General features: G+C 42.7%; 1 protein-coding gene across 1 annotated transcript in view; it reads right to left on the reverse strand.

Moving 5' to 3' along the window:
* Positions 1-2,963, reverse strand: part of fam160a1a (family with sequence similarity 160 member A1a) — an 18,945-nt gene extending 15,982 nt beyond the window's left edge. The window contains exons 1-2 of the mRNA XM_036517428.1: positions 2,878-2,963; positions 1,067-1,282 (exon numbers count right to left, since the gene is read on the reverse strand). Of these exons, the coding sequence (XP_036373321.1) occupies positions 1,067-1,174 (108 nt within the window). The 5' untranslated portion in view covers positions 1,175-1,282; positions 2,878-2,963. The remainder of the gene's footprint in view (positions 1-1,066; positions 1,283-2,877) is intronic.
* Positions 2,964-16,168: the final 13,205 nt, after the last annotated feature.

Raw genomic sequence — 16,168 nt, forward strand, 5'->3', positions numbered from 1 at the left:
TATTTACATGAGGCTTTGCTACTGATACCAAAGAGGGAACAGAACAGCTCCAACTACATATCTACATAACCTGTCATACCAATAAAAGCCTGTGAGTACAATGCCCAGTAAACACATTTTACACCAAATAACATCAGAAAACGCAATCTAGTAGCAAGTAGCTCACCATTCCCTCCCTCACATTCAAGACAAGTGAAATATGCAAGAATTTTATAAATCCTCTCGAAAGACCAGTTTTAGACAGGAATTATTTTGCGTGATTTGAGCTGCCTATAATCCACTCTAAGACCACTGAATTACTGTTACAATACGGAAAAAAATGACAGATCTACAACACAATGCAAGTCAGCTCTGGGACAACTCGTAATTTTTTAGATCTTCTTTTGACTATGCAAAAGCATTATCCCGCAAGAGTATTTTCCTCTTACCTATGCTCACTGCAGCATGTACTTTACTGTATATCTTTTTTCAGTGGAAATGTTACGCAGATACTGGCATACTAGTGAAATCACTTGAAGAGGCAAACTGATTTTTTGCCACAACCAGTTAAAACAGAAACATGCATTTTGAATAAAATATAGTGTCATGTATAATGTATTATTGTACTGTTTCTCATTGTCTCACTTTGGGGTCTCTTGAACTTAATTAATGGTCTATACTGGAGCACAGCAATCTCACAAACCTTTTTTTTCTGTTAAGTTTAGAAACACACATAGGACTCCTTTAGTATAGATTTATGATGTTTCTGCACTCAATACTGGCCCATAAAAAATGTCAGGCCGCAGCTAAACTGGTGAGTTCAGGAACAAAGGCTCTGTGTGTACATGTCCAGCTTTAAGGGGCAAGAGAAAAGCCCTCAAATACCGCTTTTGTTCTAAGGCCAAGTGTCTGGCTGTATTCACCGAATCTGACAGCAACGCTCCTGCCAAATTCTGTGAGGGCAATGAAGGACAAGTGCAGATGACTGGCCCGGCTAATGCTCGCGGAACCCCCCTGCTTGCATAACCATTCCACGGAGACTGTACGGAACGCAAGTGTTTCAATAATAACATATGGAGGGAGTTACCTGAGCCCAGTGGTTCTTAAAAACAATCATGCATGTTTCTGGATCCACCCCTTTCAGGATCAGGGATTGCCCGTCCTCGTTTCCGCTGGCAACCACTGAGGCCATCATCCTGACAGCTGGTTGGCTAGACCATGACAGGCACGGGGGGTAGAGGGAAATCCTTACTTTTCGCTGGAGGTCAGAGCTTGTGCATGGGCACGTCCTAGCACTGGGGACCTGTGGGCACACACAAGGAGGATGTGGAATGCCAATTCAGATACAGCAGTTAAATATTTATTCAGAAAAATCTTACACACCTGTCAGGTAGAGCAGTTAAATAAGTTACAGACCTGGCACACCTGTTCAGTAGGGTACACACATATGCTTTTTTTAGGCCAGGGTGGATATTTCATAGAAAATATGTTTACATTGTTCTGATAAGATGGTCAGATTTTTTTCATTTGTATGAATTTACTTTCTATTCATACAGGGTCCTGTAAGTCTGCCACATGCTGTCACTATGCAATGTGCTTTCTAATTGTTCGGAATATTATTAAGAATATTATTCAGAATATTATTGCCTAGTCAAATCCTCAAGACGAGAACAATGAGTCTGTTGGTGTAATTAACAACTTTCTGGATTCTCAGCCAATGACATTCCATTGGCATTCTTATCTATTATTAACACATGCTTGTGTACCTTTTGCTCTGGGCTGTTTTGATGGTATGATTACAGCTGCAACTCAGAAGCCAGAAACATATCACCTGTTACCATGAACAGCCCAAAGCAGGGATTACTTCTCAGATATCAACAAGTCACATTCAGAAAGAAATAGGACCAAAACAAGGGGTCCAATTACCTGGTTCCAAGAGACTCCCCACTACTTGTTCACCTTAGCCAGGATAATTACTTCCTGCTTTAAACGGTATAATAATGAATACAGACAAGGGTATACCCAATAAAACACTTGGGACCCAACACCCCATGTGACCTCTTGATAATGCAACATATTCAGCAATGGCCACACTGACACTGAACTGCATGTTAGACAGCAATGGAGGTGGGGTACCTCTCTTAATCCCTCAGGAAGAGGCCATAACACCAGGAAAAAACAGACTGACTACATTCAAAATCTTAACCAGGAAAAAACAGACTGGCTACATTCAAAATCTTAACCAGGAAAACAAAGATTGACTACACCCAAAATCGTAACCAGACATTTTAAGGGTTAGAAAAAATCATATTACCATTATTATCAACTGCAAATAAGAATGTGATCACATTATCTCAGATTCAAAAGCTTACCAGTTTCCCAGCTAAGTCTCAGGGGCACACATTCTTCAAAGGCCACTGTTGGCCTCATGATGGCTTGACACTCCCAACACTTTCTAAACTGACTTGTTCCTACCCAACAGACCACTCTGATAAGATTACCTAAAACATTTACTTGTCAAAAACAAAATATAGGCAAAATATATATACAAAATCTATGCGATCATCTTTGCGTAATACTGTGGCTATATAAAACAACTCAAATATACATTACACAAGGTTGAGACATTACACACGCTGACCACAGCATCCTGTCAGAATGTAGAAAGCCTGCCCCTTCTCTCACAAGTAACAACCCTCGACCAATCACAGCCATCCCCTCCAGTGAGCAAGAATGTGAAATTCTAGGATTGCAGGCAGCACGAGTAAAGATTTGATTGGCCTGCATGGAAGAATGAACACATTTTATACTACTCACATCTGTTTTTGATTTAAAAGCCCGGGCTTTGACGACAATTACGAGAAAGTGAGAAAGTGCACCGGAGGTTAAGCTTCCTACCTCACTGGGATCATAACTGCTTGTCCACCTCAGGCTCTCTTTCCCTCAGCCACTGAGAGACACCATTTTCTGCTGGTCCAGGTCTCAGAGGATGTACAGAAAAATCCCTGCAGAGAGAGGAGGCCGCAGTTGAAACAGCATGAGACAACAAGCTGTACTCCGTCTCAGCCTCTCAGAGGGGTGACACTGTGGGGCACTGAGGAGGCTGGGTAAGGAGATGACTAGATGGGGTTGGGAGGTGAGTAAGAGTGTCAGAATGCTCCACACTAAGGAGGGGCATGAGACCTGGGAGACAAGCCCCTGTGCGCAATACAGACACAGTCACAGACATTATACTGGTTGCCTTCTAAAAGCAGCACAATACACAGCATAAAGCTTTGTTTACCTGAATTAATATGATGTAACTAAGGAGACCAATGGGAAAGGGCTCTGCATTACATAACAATTTTCTGGATTCTGACCCAATCACATCAGACTGGGTTTAAGCTCCTTCACATAAGAGGGAAAATGATATTAATGATACTTTTCCACTCTGGGCTGTTTTGAAGGTATGATTACTGCTGAAACAAAAACATATCATCTGTTACCATAAACTACCCAAAGCAGGGGATTCCTTCTCAGATATCAAATTATCTCATTCAGAAAGAAACAGGAACCAAACAAAGGGTCCCATTACTTGGTTTAATGAGACCCCCCCCAATCCTCATAACCCTCCATAAAAATTCATACTCTGCAAAGCATCATGGGAGGACTGCCAAAGTGCAGTTGCGCTTTGTCTTTCAGTCTCGCAGCAGAGGAGTACATGTAGTTAAATACAATGAGATGGGCTGGGTTTTAAAAGCTAACTGAAGCATGTCATTCTCTCAAGCTGTGCGCTTGCCTTTGCAGCAAAGGTGACTACACGTCACCCTCCCTTTCCTTGACCGAGCTCCTCTGGGTGGCACGGCTGCACACTCTGCTCTCCTGGGCCCCCCAGAGCCCAGTGCAATGGTTCGGTCTGCTGCCCAACCCCCACATAACAGGTCACAAGGGCTGCCACATGTAGAGAACACCTAAAAGGACTGGGGGGGGGGGGGAGTATTTGTCCGTGTGAATTTGTCTCAATCCGTATTTCCACAGAATGAGGGAAAACTCATGCTGCCTGGGCTTCATTCCGCTGTAATTATGACTTTGATGACATCAGCGTATTTTGTAATACAGTCAGATCTGTAATGAAACTTTCACTGAAACACCATGGGAGGTGAACAGCTCTGTCGGAGGGCCGGTGTACTAATCCTCTCTCATGATCGCTGACCTAACTTCCCACAATCCATTGTAAAGGAGGGCAAACTGAGAGTGGTATGAGGTTATCCTGGCCAGGACTTATTAAGCAGTGGTTAAATACCTTCATTAATCTGCTCGTTTTGGCAGCCATCGCACAGATTAACATGGCGAGTGCTCTGTATCAACGGTCTCACTCCAATGAAAGCACAAAAGATTAAAGCCACACTCACACAACCATAAACTAGCAACAGACAACAACAAACATTCTGCTTCTCTCTGGGGCACATTGCTGCTGGTCTGCAGGAGGCAACACACTGCACTCTTGGATTTCAAGTAAAGACTAATCCAAGCACAACCTGTTACTTGAAAAAAAAGCTTTTCTATTAAAATCATTTACTTCTTGGAACGTACCACCATGCTCAATTAATTCATGCAACAACAAAGTAACATTAGAAAAGGCCCAATTTCAGATTCAGTACAAGTATAAATGATAGTCTTTTTGAAAACATATTACTGTGCCTGGAACAGGGCTTTTTTGGTGACAGGATGCTGGCTCCACTCCAAAGGGAAAACTCGTTGGGTCATTTACTATACTCACTTAAAAGGGCTGCAGACAAAAGCATGTGTTTGTCCATACAGACAGCAAAACACTCCATTTTGCTAACAAATGGTTAACCTCTGCACCATGAAAACATAAACACATTCAGCTTGGAGTAGCAGGGTCAGACGGGTCCCATTCAAGGCAAATGAAATGAAACCACCAGGAGAGGAGATGCTCTACTTCCTCGAAATAGATCTCGGTGCTGCAGAAATAGGCCGCGTGCTGCGTGGAGACCGCCTCTCCAGAGATGCCAGCGGCAGGGCTTCCACACAATGCGCCCCATGCTCTCTTTTCCCATGAACACCTCTGAGCACAAAGCACAGCTGCCCCTTTCTGATCTCTGCCTCCTGCAGCACTAGCAGGGTGACCTAGGTTCTGACGCAAAGGGGTTCCACCCAGGGGGAATATACAGGTGTGTGTGTGTGTGTGTGTGTGTGGAGAAAAAAAAAAACTCTTCAAGAACAAGATATTTTCCTCTAAGTTTTCCACATGAAAAGTTTAGAGTTGAGGATTGGGCCTCCTATTGATCTGAGATGTGAGGGGACTGGGAGTGAACTGATCTATGGCACCTGAGGGCAGATTGCAGGGATGATCAGTTACAGGAAATGATTAGTGCCCTGTACTGCCAAAGCCAGAACTCACAGCAGTTAAATGCTCCTGGCAATCTACCCCGTCCACTAGAGGTTTACACTAATGGTAAATGGGATATTAATTTGCCATGAAATGTGAGTGGGACCACTGTGCATGTAATTCCCTGATGATGCACAGAATGGAGGCTGGTTAAAACACAGCAGAGAGGTGCGCCATAGCAAGATGTGAAAGCTTAAGCTAGCATGTTCCGCAGCCAGTACAACTAAACAGATGCTCCACAACTCCCTGCTGTTCCATTTGATCCAGATTAGAAAGAGAGGTGCTTGGATCATCTGCAGATGTGAATTGTAAATGAAATCTGCGGCCTACAATCACATGAAATGATGGATGAACATCAAAATTACATCTGCATGAAAAAGGAGGTCCGCTTGCTCTCAGGGTTTGAACTCGATACTGCAGAGGTTCGTGCTTCCCACGGATACACGTATCAGTGTGCATTGATCACCGGGTTACAATCTAACTGCCAAAGCAGAGACTTTAGTCCTGTCACAACGGCATTACATCATGAAGGGCTGAGGCCTGGTTCATTTTGCACAACCTTTAGAAAAAGGCTGACAGCCAGTGACAGCGAGGGCCATGACCCCTCCCGGAAAACAAAAGAAAAAAGGTTCTCAAAAGATATAAGGTAAAAAGCGCTGGAGTGACAGAAGAAAGAGTGTGTTAACCTGAGGACAGAAACTGCTTTGAGAGAGGAGTAAGAGCAGTCAGAGGAGTTCCCTGGTTAGATTTCACACTTTTTGAGATCGATGGTGCCTCCCTTTGAGCTTCATGCCTCAGGAATGGACTGATACAGTACACGGGTTGATCACACCCAACTTCAGAGGGCTGACAGAGGCCAAGTAAGATGGAGCCCTCCATAGGGCTACAGTACCCACACCGCTCACACACACATACACACACACTCCTTGCACACATACCATTCACAACAGTCTACATGAAATACACAAATACCGCACATCATTCAACCTTCCTAAGTCCAGCACTCGATGGTACATTCTTGCCTGCGTGCGCCATAGTCTGGACACCATATTATATTACTGGTCCATTCACCTCAGTCTGAAGTGATTGCATGCTTTTGCTAGGATCTTTCACATCTGTGACTTGTAGACCATTTTATATATTAACTGATAATTAGATAAGCAGATTCTTCATTAACGTCTTAATGTGGAGAGAATTTGAATCTGAGCACTACCGGCCTACTACTTCTCCCAGGAGCAGTCACACACTGAATGGCAGCGGATTGCACAGCCTGGACAGAGGGTCTCTGAGGTGAGCCATCCATCTTGCACAGTGACTGTGAGGCGCAGGTGGCAGAAGGGAGATTCACTCCATCCGGGTGACCATGGCGACTGGGTGATGTAAAGCCCATTAATGTGCCAGAGGCTGCTGAAATATTTACAGGTGCGGCGAGAGAGGAGCAGATTGGCCCGGCTATTTATAGCTATGTGTGACACCCACATTAACAACAAAACCACAGCCGTACACAGCCAGAGCGGCTCCCCTTTCCTCTCTTCTCCTTTGACAAACGGCTGTTTCCTCTGGCTTCCACCTGGTTCCAGGGAGAGACACTAATTTTTCAATGTGCCTTGGATGCTCCATTTTACTGTATGGTCAAAAGTTACATGCATGTATTATTTAGGCTACATCCCAGTGTCCCATCGTCATAGTGAATAGATCCGAATTCTGTAGGAGGTGAGCGGACGGGGCATATTACCCCTAACTGCCTCTTCTAAGTATGTTTGCAGAAATGGCAGCTTCACAGCAAGATGGCGAACCAATCAAGTTTAGACTGAGACTCTGGTAATGAAGTTTAGACAGAGACACTGACAAAGTTTTGACCAAGACTCTGATAATGAAGTTTAGACTGAAACTATGATAATAAAGTTTAGACTTACAACCTGGATAGTGAGTGTTAGACTTAGATCCTGCTAGCGAGGGTTAGGACAGTTAAGACTCTCTCCTGTGTGACAACACATCCTCCACGAGCTCCATGGAGACTCATTTGCCTGTTGAGACTCTTCCCTTCTTCTTTAACTAACAATATACTGGAAGGCTCAGAGAGCCACAGGGACAGAGCTGGGGCAGCTCTTCCAAACGCCATGGACGTGAGCACACACCCTGCTGGGTTCACTGCCTTTTAACAGGAGCGCTGACAAGCAAGGTGTGGGCAGCATTCAAACCAGACAGACCAGACTGGCAGCGTTCGACGTTCCTCAAGCTGTGACTGCATATCCTGGCTTGCTAATATATAATCAATCCTATAAGAAGTATTTCTTTGGCATTGCTAAAATTAACAGTCATCTGTGTAACAAATCTATAAACTGAGCTTTGCAGTGTTTTGTAACATATTTCTTAAATAATAATACTACAATTCAACAACACAATTCTGTTAGATGCATAAATCATTAAAGAATATCAATTGAATAGTTTGGAATCTTTGTGGAGCAAAGGTACACCAGCACTTTTACCACATTATTATTTATTATTTTTATTATTTAGACATTCTTAACCAGGGTGTCTTACAAGGTTATGCCACAAGAGAAACAGGAACAAGGTCATAGATACAGAAGAGCAACTAACAAATCGTTATGGCATTCACATGCTATAGTGTAATTGAACTGTTTTCAGCATGCACATAGGGCATGTAAATGACCATGCAACATACCTTGCATCAAGTCGCTGATCAATGATATTTACCAATTATTTACGGCACACCGGCGCTGTAATTTGTGCTGCTATGTGGCTTCAAGGCATGCAAAGATAGCCACGGGTAATGTTTCCTTTACTATAATGGAAACTCAGGGTTACAGATAAAGACATGGAATCCTGGAATGGGGTGATAAGAATGGTTTATGAGAGGAAGGTCGTTTTGAGCAGTGATCGATGGAGTGTGAAAAGATTTTAAAAAATTGCATTTCAGTGGTCGCTGTTCGCCTTCGCCATTGATTTCTATTATGCACTTTGGTCCAAGAGGAAAGGGTGTTTGTGTCAATATGTCAAGTACAAGATCAGGACAGGTGCAGTTAGGAATCCAAACAACTCAACAGACTCATGTTTACAGATTGGGTTGCTAGGAACAATAAGGAGTTAGTCACCTGGCGTTCAGGTGTCAGGAAGCTTTGGTACCATGACATTCACTGTGTTGTTAAACCTACAGCACACAGGAATGTCCACAACAGGCCATCAACAGATGAATCATACTACCTCACACCACACATTTACCTGTGCTTTACTTTAAAGGACAAAGGGGCCATTTCAAAACAGGAAGTCGGGACCCAAATGAGTCTAGCGCAGAGGACCACATCGAGCTCTCTGAGCAGACAATGGGGCCTTTCAGCGCAGAGTTTTGATTGAGGCAGCGCTATCTCGCCCGCCTCTGCGCCCTGCCTGTGCGCCGCGTCACCGGCCTGTGGAAAGATGAAAGACCATCTGTGTTTGCATGAGCAATGGTGCGCCGAGGTTCAGAGAGGCGCTATCGCAGGAAGAGGATCTCCAGTCTGCGATAGTGTTCCCACACACTGCCGCTGCCGCCCTCTCTCTGTAATTAAACTATCAGATCAGAATGAGATAGGGCTTCAGAGCCAACCAGAGCCAGCATTTTTTCACCACATGCTATCCCTCCACCACCAGAGCACAAGATAGGAATCTTTCATTCATCTTTTTCTCATTTATGCACGTTTTAGACATGGGCGTATTACATGTTTCCTGCATTCCTTTTCCATTCAACACAATGGAGGGAAGAGAAAGGAATTTATTAATGTGCAAACAAACCAACAATCACAACAATCGTTGGAATCCGTTTGATTTGTCCTCTCGCCGGTGTCCCCGCCCCTCCCTCGCCTTTTGTGGCATTCCTGGAAGCGGGACAACTCTGTGACTCAGCTGGGCTCAGCATGTCCATCTCAAATGCTGTCTGCCATGGCCATCTGTCCCCAGAACGCTCCATAATGTGCCAGTTTGAGTCCCTCCATGTGGGCCAGCGTTTGCCTGCACCTCTGAACCACGTTCTGAACAGCCCTGCATTTGGCGCAAGCATAAAATTACATGCCTCTGCCCAAACGAACTTACGCTGTAAGTCTGGTCACTGTAGCAGCTGAAAAAAACACTATTAAATAGAGTACATAACCTTTCGCTGCTAACAGCCCATTGACATCCATTCAGCTGGTCAGTAACATACTGTATGATGACAGAAAGCTGTGTGTGGAGATGGAACAAAGAGGCCCGCAGGACAGCTTCCATCAGCAGACACATAAATAGATTCATTGGCAGCCCTCAATTTACATATGTTCAAACTCTGCGGCTTACACAGAGAAACACCGCCAGAGACTCCACATGAAAATGACAGACATCAAACACCTACTCCCTCCCGTGACAGTGGGCTGCATACAATTATTCCCCGGGACAACGCATTCTGCCTTGTACAGCAAAGCACCTTTTCCAGCATTCAGATGTTAAAACAAATTCCCAAAATTTTTGGGAGGAGGACTTGGAGAGAAAAGATTAATTGTTGGAAGAATGACAGGCAGTCAGAAGCAAGAGATCAGACAAAGAGATATAAATGAAATACTACAGAATTAAAAGGGTGGTAGCCTTCATAAATGTATTATTGTACATGCACCTTTGAAACAGTGACCTATTCACTTCTTTAACAAACCAGAATCTATTTGTTAAAAGATATTAATACTACTCGCTGTGGATAAAAAAAAATCCCTGTAGCTCTACATGGTAATTAAAAAGAAAAACATGACCCATTTCAAATCAAGATTTTTCTCAGCATCTTAGAACATACTGGCAATTTCAGATTTTAAAGTATTTAAAGTTTAAAGTGTTGCGCTTCATGCAACACATCTTGCATGCACATCTTGAGAATATGCCAATGCACACTCAGTGCACAACCCAAGCATGGAGGCCACCCCATCAACTACACCAAAAATAGGTGAATGTTGCATGTAAAACTCCAGTTATATGTAAGTACTGTTAAAAAAAAATCCAGGTAAAACTATGGGATGCTTTGGCAGTATGTTTTCTTGGCTTTTGTGTAACATATTGGCAGACTGTACTGTCAGCAATAACAGCATTCCCTGTTGCTCAGGGCTTGCCATGTCTCCGAGGGAAATGTCTCGTGCTTCAGATGCCAGGTGGAAACCCAGATCCAGGTTCTCAGGGGTTGTTGGGTACTTTCTACAAAGAGCAGAAAACACCTGAAGACCCATGGCAATGGTTTTCTTTTTATAGACACCAGTTTTTCACTAGTTCATACTATTGGACTTTTAAAAATACATACATAATACTAAAGAGCTGTGTGTGTCTCTTCATTTAGAGTTGATTAAGGCATAGTCTGCATAGAAAAAGATTATATAGTCTGTACATGGTCAAGTAAAAAACTTGCTCATATTTGTATGCAAAAAAGACAATGTCAAATTTTATTGGAAAAACAATTCAAAAGGGATAAAATCATTGCCATCGACAAAAAAGCAGACTGGAAATCTTATTCCTCCGTCTTAAAGAAGGCCCTCAACAGTAGACATTATGAGAAGTCCTTCTAAAATAGAAAAGCCTTAGGAGAACGCCCTGCCCACACGCGCCATAACATCGTGCCTCTAGCCCAGACAGAGCCAACCAGCCCCCTTACTGCCACAGCTCTGCTTCTGTAAAGCCACACGACAGCTGATCAGCATCTGCTAATAACTCCTGCTAATAGCCCCTTGTCCCTCAGCTCTCCTGTGTTTATTAACACTGGGGTCACCCAAACAAGGTTAATCCCAACCATGGGACTGCAGCTGAACTGAGTTCAGGGTGGGTCTGCTGGTAAACTGACACAGATTAATGCGACCCCTGCACCTGCTCCTGGCCTACTGAGTGATGCCATCACTGCTGCACGGCCTCAGTGCTTTTATGGTATCACCTGTCTTTTATTACTGACACCATCATATTAAACATGCCTGTAGAATATAGGAACCATTTTATCCTTAGCATAGCATAGTCCCCCTCTGTATCCCAACAGCAACCAGATGCCACAATCAGGCATCAGTCTCGAGTATCTGAGTCTCCATGACACCCCTGTAATGGATAGTGTCAGAGCAGGGATCAGACCTGCGATTCTCACACACAGCACAGATCTATGGCAGTACATATGATTAGTTCAGTGTGCATGAGACCGTGGTCCATTACACAGGGAACTAGCTGAGCTCCTGTTGTGACCTGAAGATGTGACATCACTACTGCAGGATCAGGTGCACAAACACCTCCTATCACATGTCACATGAGCGTCCAATAGGCAACCTTCTTAAACATATACGTGGAAGAATGCGTAATTGTAGACAGCAGGAGTGAAAAACATATGTGTGCTTAGATACTTAAAGGGTAAACACATCATATTTTGATACAGGCTGTTCTTTTGAACCAGTAGCTGCTGACTCAAGGATCTGTAAATATAATCTGGAAGGATTTTGGTGCAGACTAGAGTACATTTCTATCGCTGTGACTTTAGAGAGGGAAATCCATCACATTATACCTCTGCATAGAGCATGAGGTTGAAAGTCTGAACTGTTCATATTTATTTTATCTGACCTGCAAAAGCAACAACAATGGCATACCCATTGAGACAAATATATGCCCATATATACCAAGGATATCTTACAAACATCACATTCTCCTTGGTCTTATATCTTGTGAAATAAATCCCATTTTACACAAGCCACAGAAAGCTCAATGTAGAATTAACATGGGTGAATACAAATGTCTTAGGAAAAGACTGTAACCATCTCTATTCAATGGCACACCACCTTCCCCGTGTGGTCATGTGAAGCGGACTGCAAGTGGTCGCTGCAGACCAGTTGAGATTTAGGTGTGCATTGCCAGACTGACCTTTTTCGCTGAAGGCCCACACTGGAGAACAAAGACACATTCTTAGTGAGCTGTAATCCCTTCCCATACACTGCACGAAAGGAAAGGGAATTATATCAAGGCTGATACATCACCATTAACCCGTTCAATTCCCTGGAAACCCATTTCAGCGATGCAAGACATGTGACCTGAGCTTTAGGAGACAAGGGTAGTAAATAAACATTTTTACATAACTTTCATGGAAAGGAACTGCATCACACTCATTCCCACCGTGCCTGTGGCAATTTTAAAATTATGCTACTTTTGCAAAGCCCACAGACAACTGACCAATGATTGGTGTCCACAGGGAGTGTTCATGATGTTTCCGTTAGCCTTGAGGCTCACTGCAATTGAGGCAGAATCATTAAAGCACTTGGGAGGAGCTGATAGGATGGAACAGCAGAAGGCCCCACACAGGCTCCTGCTTTGAAACAAAGTTCTTTAAGCTGAATGCTTCCTGAATTTGTGCTTCCTTCTCTGAGAGCTGAGCAGTTCGCACAAGTTCAGACAACACCACAAGAGTCTACAGGCAAATTACTCATTTCAGTAATAGTGAAATACTATATTATTAGAGACTTACTGACAGTTTAGGATACTCTATAAGACTGCATTTTCACACATGATTACAAGTGATAAATACTTTGATGAGTAGCTGGTTGACACCGTATTTGAGCTCACTTTCTGTTCTTGTGCTGAGAAGTGAATGACATCATTCTACGATGTCACAAAGGGAGCAGTTTGGCAGACAGGATTAGACATACAGGTTATACCTGGAGTAGGTGTATACAGGTATAGCACAGAATTTAAGAAGCAGTTCATGACCTTAACAGGCAGGTATCTTGTCAATCCTTGACTTTGACATAACCATATGAATATCTCAAATAAGATTCTCTACAGTGTAAATAAATACAATTTCAGTTATATGCAACAGCACAACTGACACTAAATCTGTTTGACACTTTTCATCTTGTTTAACACTGACACTTTTCATCTTTTCATTCTTTATCATCTAATCGTTTAACACAGATTCCCTCTACACCAAAGGCACTGCTTCAAACGTGTGTGCTGCTGTGTGGCCAGTACTGTGTAGCCTGCATGAATCTCTGCTGGAACACAGTGTACGATTAACAGGACTCCAAATAAAAGATCATTAAGTATGAAACAAAGGTATGCCTCTCTGTGATATCACCTTGGAAATCTAATACATGCGCTGCATTCATGATGGAAAGTTGAGACGTACTGCCCAAACCAATGCAAGCGATAGCCTCTGCTTTTCCCGTATCAGCTTTCAAATAAGTAGCGGGTCAATGTGCTCTAGGGGAGACACAGTGCATGTAAACATACAGTAAATTAATCCAGTGAATCAGTTTGATATTCTTGGAAACGTGCAGCATCCGGAATACACCTGATCAGAGTGTGTGAAGTATCACCGGAGTTCTGTATTCCACACTGACATGTCATTCCACCCAGACTTCGAGGAGTGCTCATACTCAGAACTCTTCTCTGGCTCAGGAAATTAAATCGTCACTAGAAACACAGGGTCGCGGCACGAAAATGAATGAGCCTAGTGCTATGCGAATCGTTTGAAACCAATCACATACTGTACACGCGTAATCATGTAGACACCTTCACACACACGGGCACAATTTTAATCACAATTTAACGCCGACAGTAATCAGGCAAGAACACGCAAATTGAATCATAGTTATGTTCCACACCTACATGCTCTCATTAAAACTGAAAGCTCATTTTCAGGGCCTTCTAATCTGCTTTTAATGTAGTATGAAGAAAAGTGCAACTTTCACACGTTTTACCTTTTTTAATCAACGTTTTAAATCGTGTTAATATTAGGTCAAAAAACACAATTATTGTAATTTGCTAATACAACCAACACCTAATCTTACAAAAACCAACTTCTATTATAGCAGATATATTCTTTTTGTTCTACAGTACGTCACAATTTGTTTCACCCAAGACGCTGGAGCTGAGTCACGTTAAGTGTTAGTATTATTCAGAACTTTGACCAATGAAATTCAGAGATTGAATTAATGCCGATTACCCGTTTAGCTAATAACGAAAACTGTCATCCAAACCTAGGGAGGACTTCTGCATCGCCTTTATAAACTCCACCAACCCACGAGACAATCTAAAAAAAAATACCCTGTGCTCTTGCCACATCGCAGCAAGGAGATGTCAAATTCAATGCATGCATGACTAGTTTCATTTGTGTGGTCGTTGTGATGACGCGAACCGTCGCAACAGATGGGAAAGCAACATATTTAACATTTTTGCTGTGCATTAAATAAAAACTTAAATAGCCTTCCGTCAACCACACACTTGTCTTTAACCATTCAATCATAGGTATCGTCAGCAACAGACTCAGTAACTACTCATGTAACTGCTATTGCTAGAGACAGTAAGAAACTAAACAAGTTCGAGTAAATTTATGTAATCCCCACATTTTCGCCATTCCGTCAGTTTTAATATGGGTTGGCTATTATTTAAAGCGAAAAACAGACCGCAACCCAGCGCGATAAATCGTGATAAATACATAATTTTGAAAGATAATAAAATAATTCTTACTCTCCGATGAGGTTTCCATGAGGACTTTGATGTAGCTACCGATAAGGATGGAGTTCATCAAAAATATATTCACTATATATTCCAGGCTTTCAAACTCGACACGGTGCCCCTGCGCCAACCACCAATGTACCCCCTTTGGAAATAATACTGTACATCCAATGTTAGAAAAATTAGTCTTACAAAACAGTTTTGTTTAAAATGTTAGTTCTGTCGGCTGCCGTCCACCTTTCTTCTACCAATTTGACGCGTCAACCTGGACTTCTCTGAAAAAGGTGAGCTCCGAAACCAACACTTCGCTCCTCCCACCTTATTCGACTGCCTGGTGCCAAGTGAAGGACACTCGGTCGAGTGTGTAGTGTCGACATGCTCTGATTTCAGACGTTTAACACACATTCCCCATGATCAGAAATTTTCTTATCGAAGACATGGATGCACAAGTGGTTCCTTGACGCCAAAGCAACATTTCTACAGCACTTTTTCTTAGAGATGTTTCTATAAAGCGATAACATTATGACCGATACTTCGTGCTGTACATGTATTTAACTTTAGCCAAGCTTACTCAAATACACATTTCGTGTTGGACAGTTAAACTGGATTTTAAACTGATGACGACTGATGATGGTTCGCCCGAGTTATCCATGAAGTGCTTTCATATTTCATATTTCTTTTGTAAGTCGCTGTGGGTAAGAGCGTCTGCCAAATGGATAAATGTAAATCTCTCAGTCACTCGGGAAACTTAGTCAAAACTTCTTGGCTCCACGGCGTTCGATTTACATTGCTGGTTTCTTTTTACAAGTAAAATGATGATCTCTCGTTCTTTAACGTGAACACAACTTTACGTGGTGAATGCAGAATGTTTGCTTGAATCATTTCCCCAACAGAAATGAAAATATTTATTTAGCTGATCAGTGGCACGAAACTACACTGACGTATGGCTTACGGAAAAGTATGTTGTCCTTTTTATCGAAAGTATTCAGCTACGCGCAACTTCGAAAAAAAGTAGTTTTGAAATGTTATCGGCGTTCATCAAACGGACTCTTGACACCATAAACCAGTGACTGTATCCGCGTGCACTCAAAATAGTAATCATAAACACCGAAACAAATACAACGAAGATGTAAACACATACTTAATATCTTCACCACAATCTGATGGTGAGGAGAAAAGGCAAGGAACAGTCACACTGATAGCATTATTAGTCATTTTACACACTTTACTGGAACATCTACGCATTGATTTGTCACCTGATGAATATAGTCATCTGTTTATTGTTTATTACACAAAGACGCACGCACGCACGCGTGCGTA

The sequence above is a fragment of the Megalops cyprinoides genome, chromosome 22, assembly GCF_013368585.1.
Source record: "Megalops cyprinoides isolate fMegCyp1 chromosome 22, fMegCyp1.pri, whole genome shotgun sequence".
In the NCBI taxonomy this organism is placed as follows: Eukaryota; Metazoa; Chordata; class Actinopteri; order Elopiformes; family Megalopidae; genus Megalops; species Megalops cyprinoides.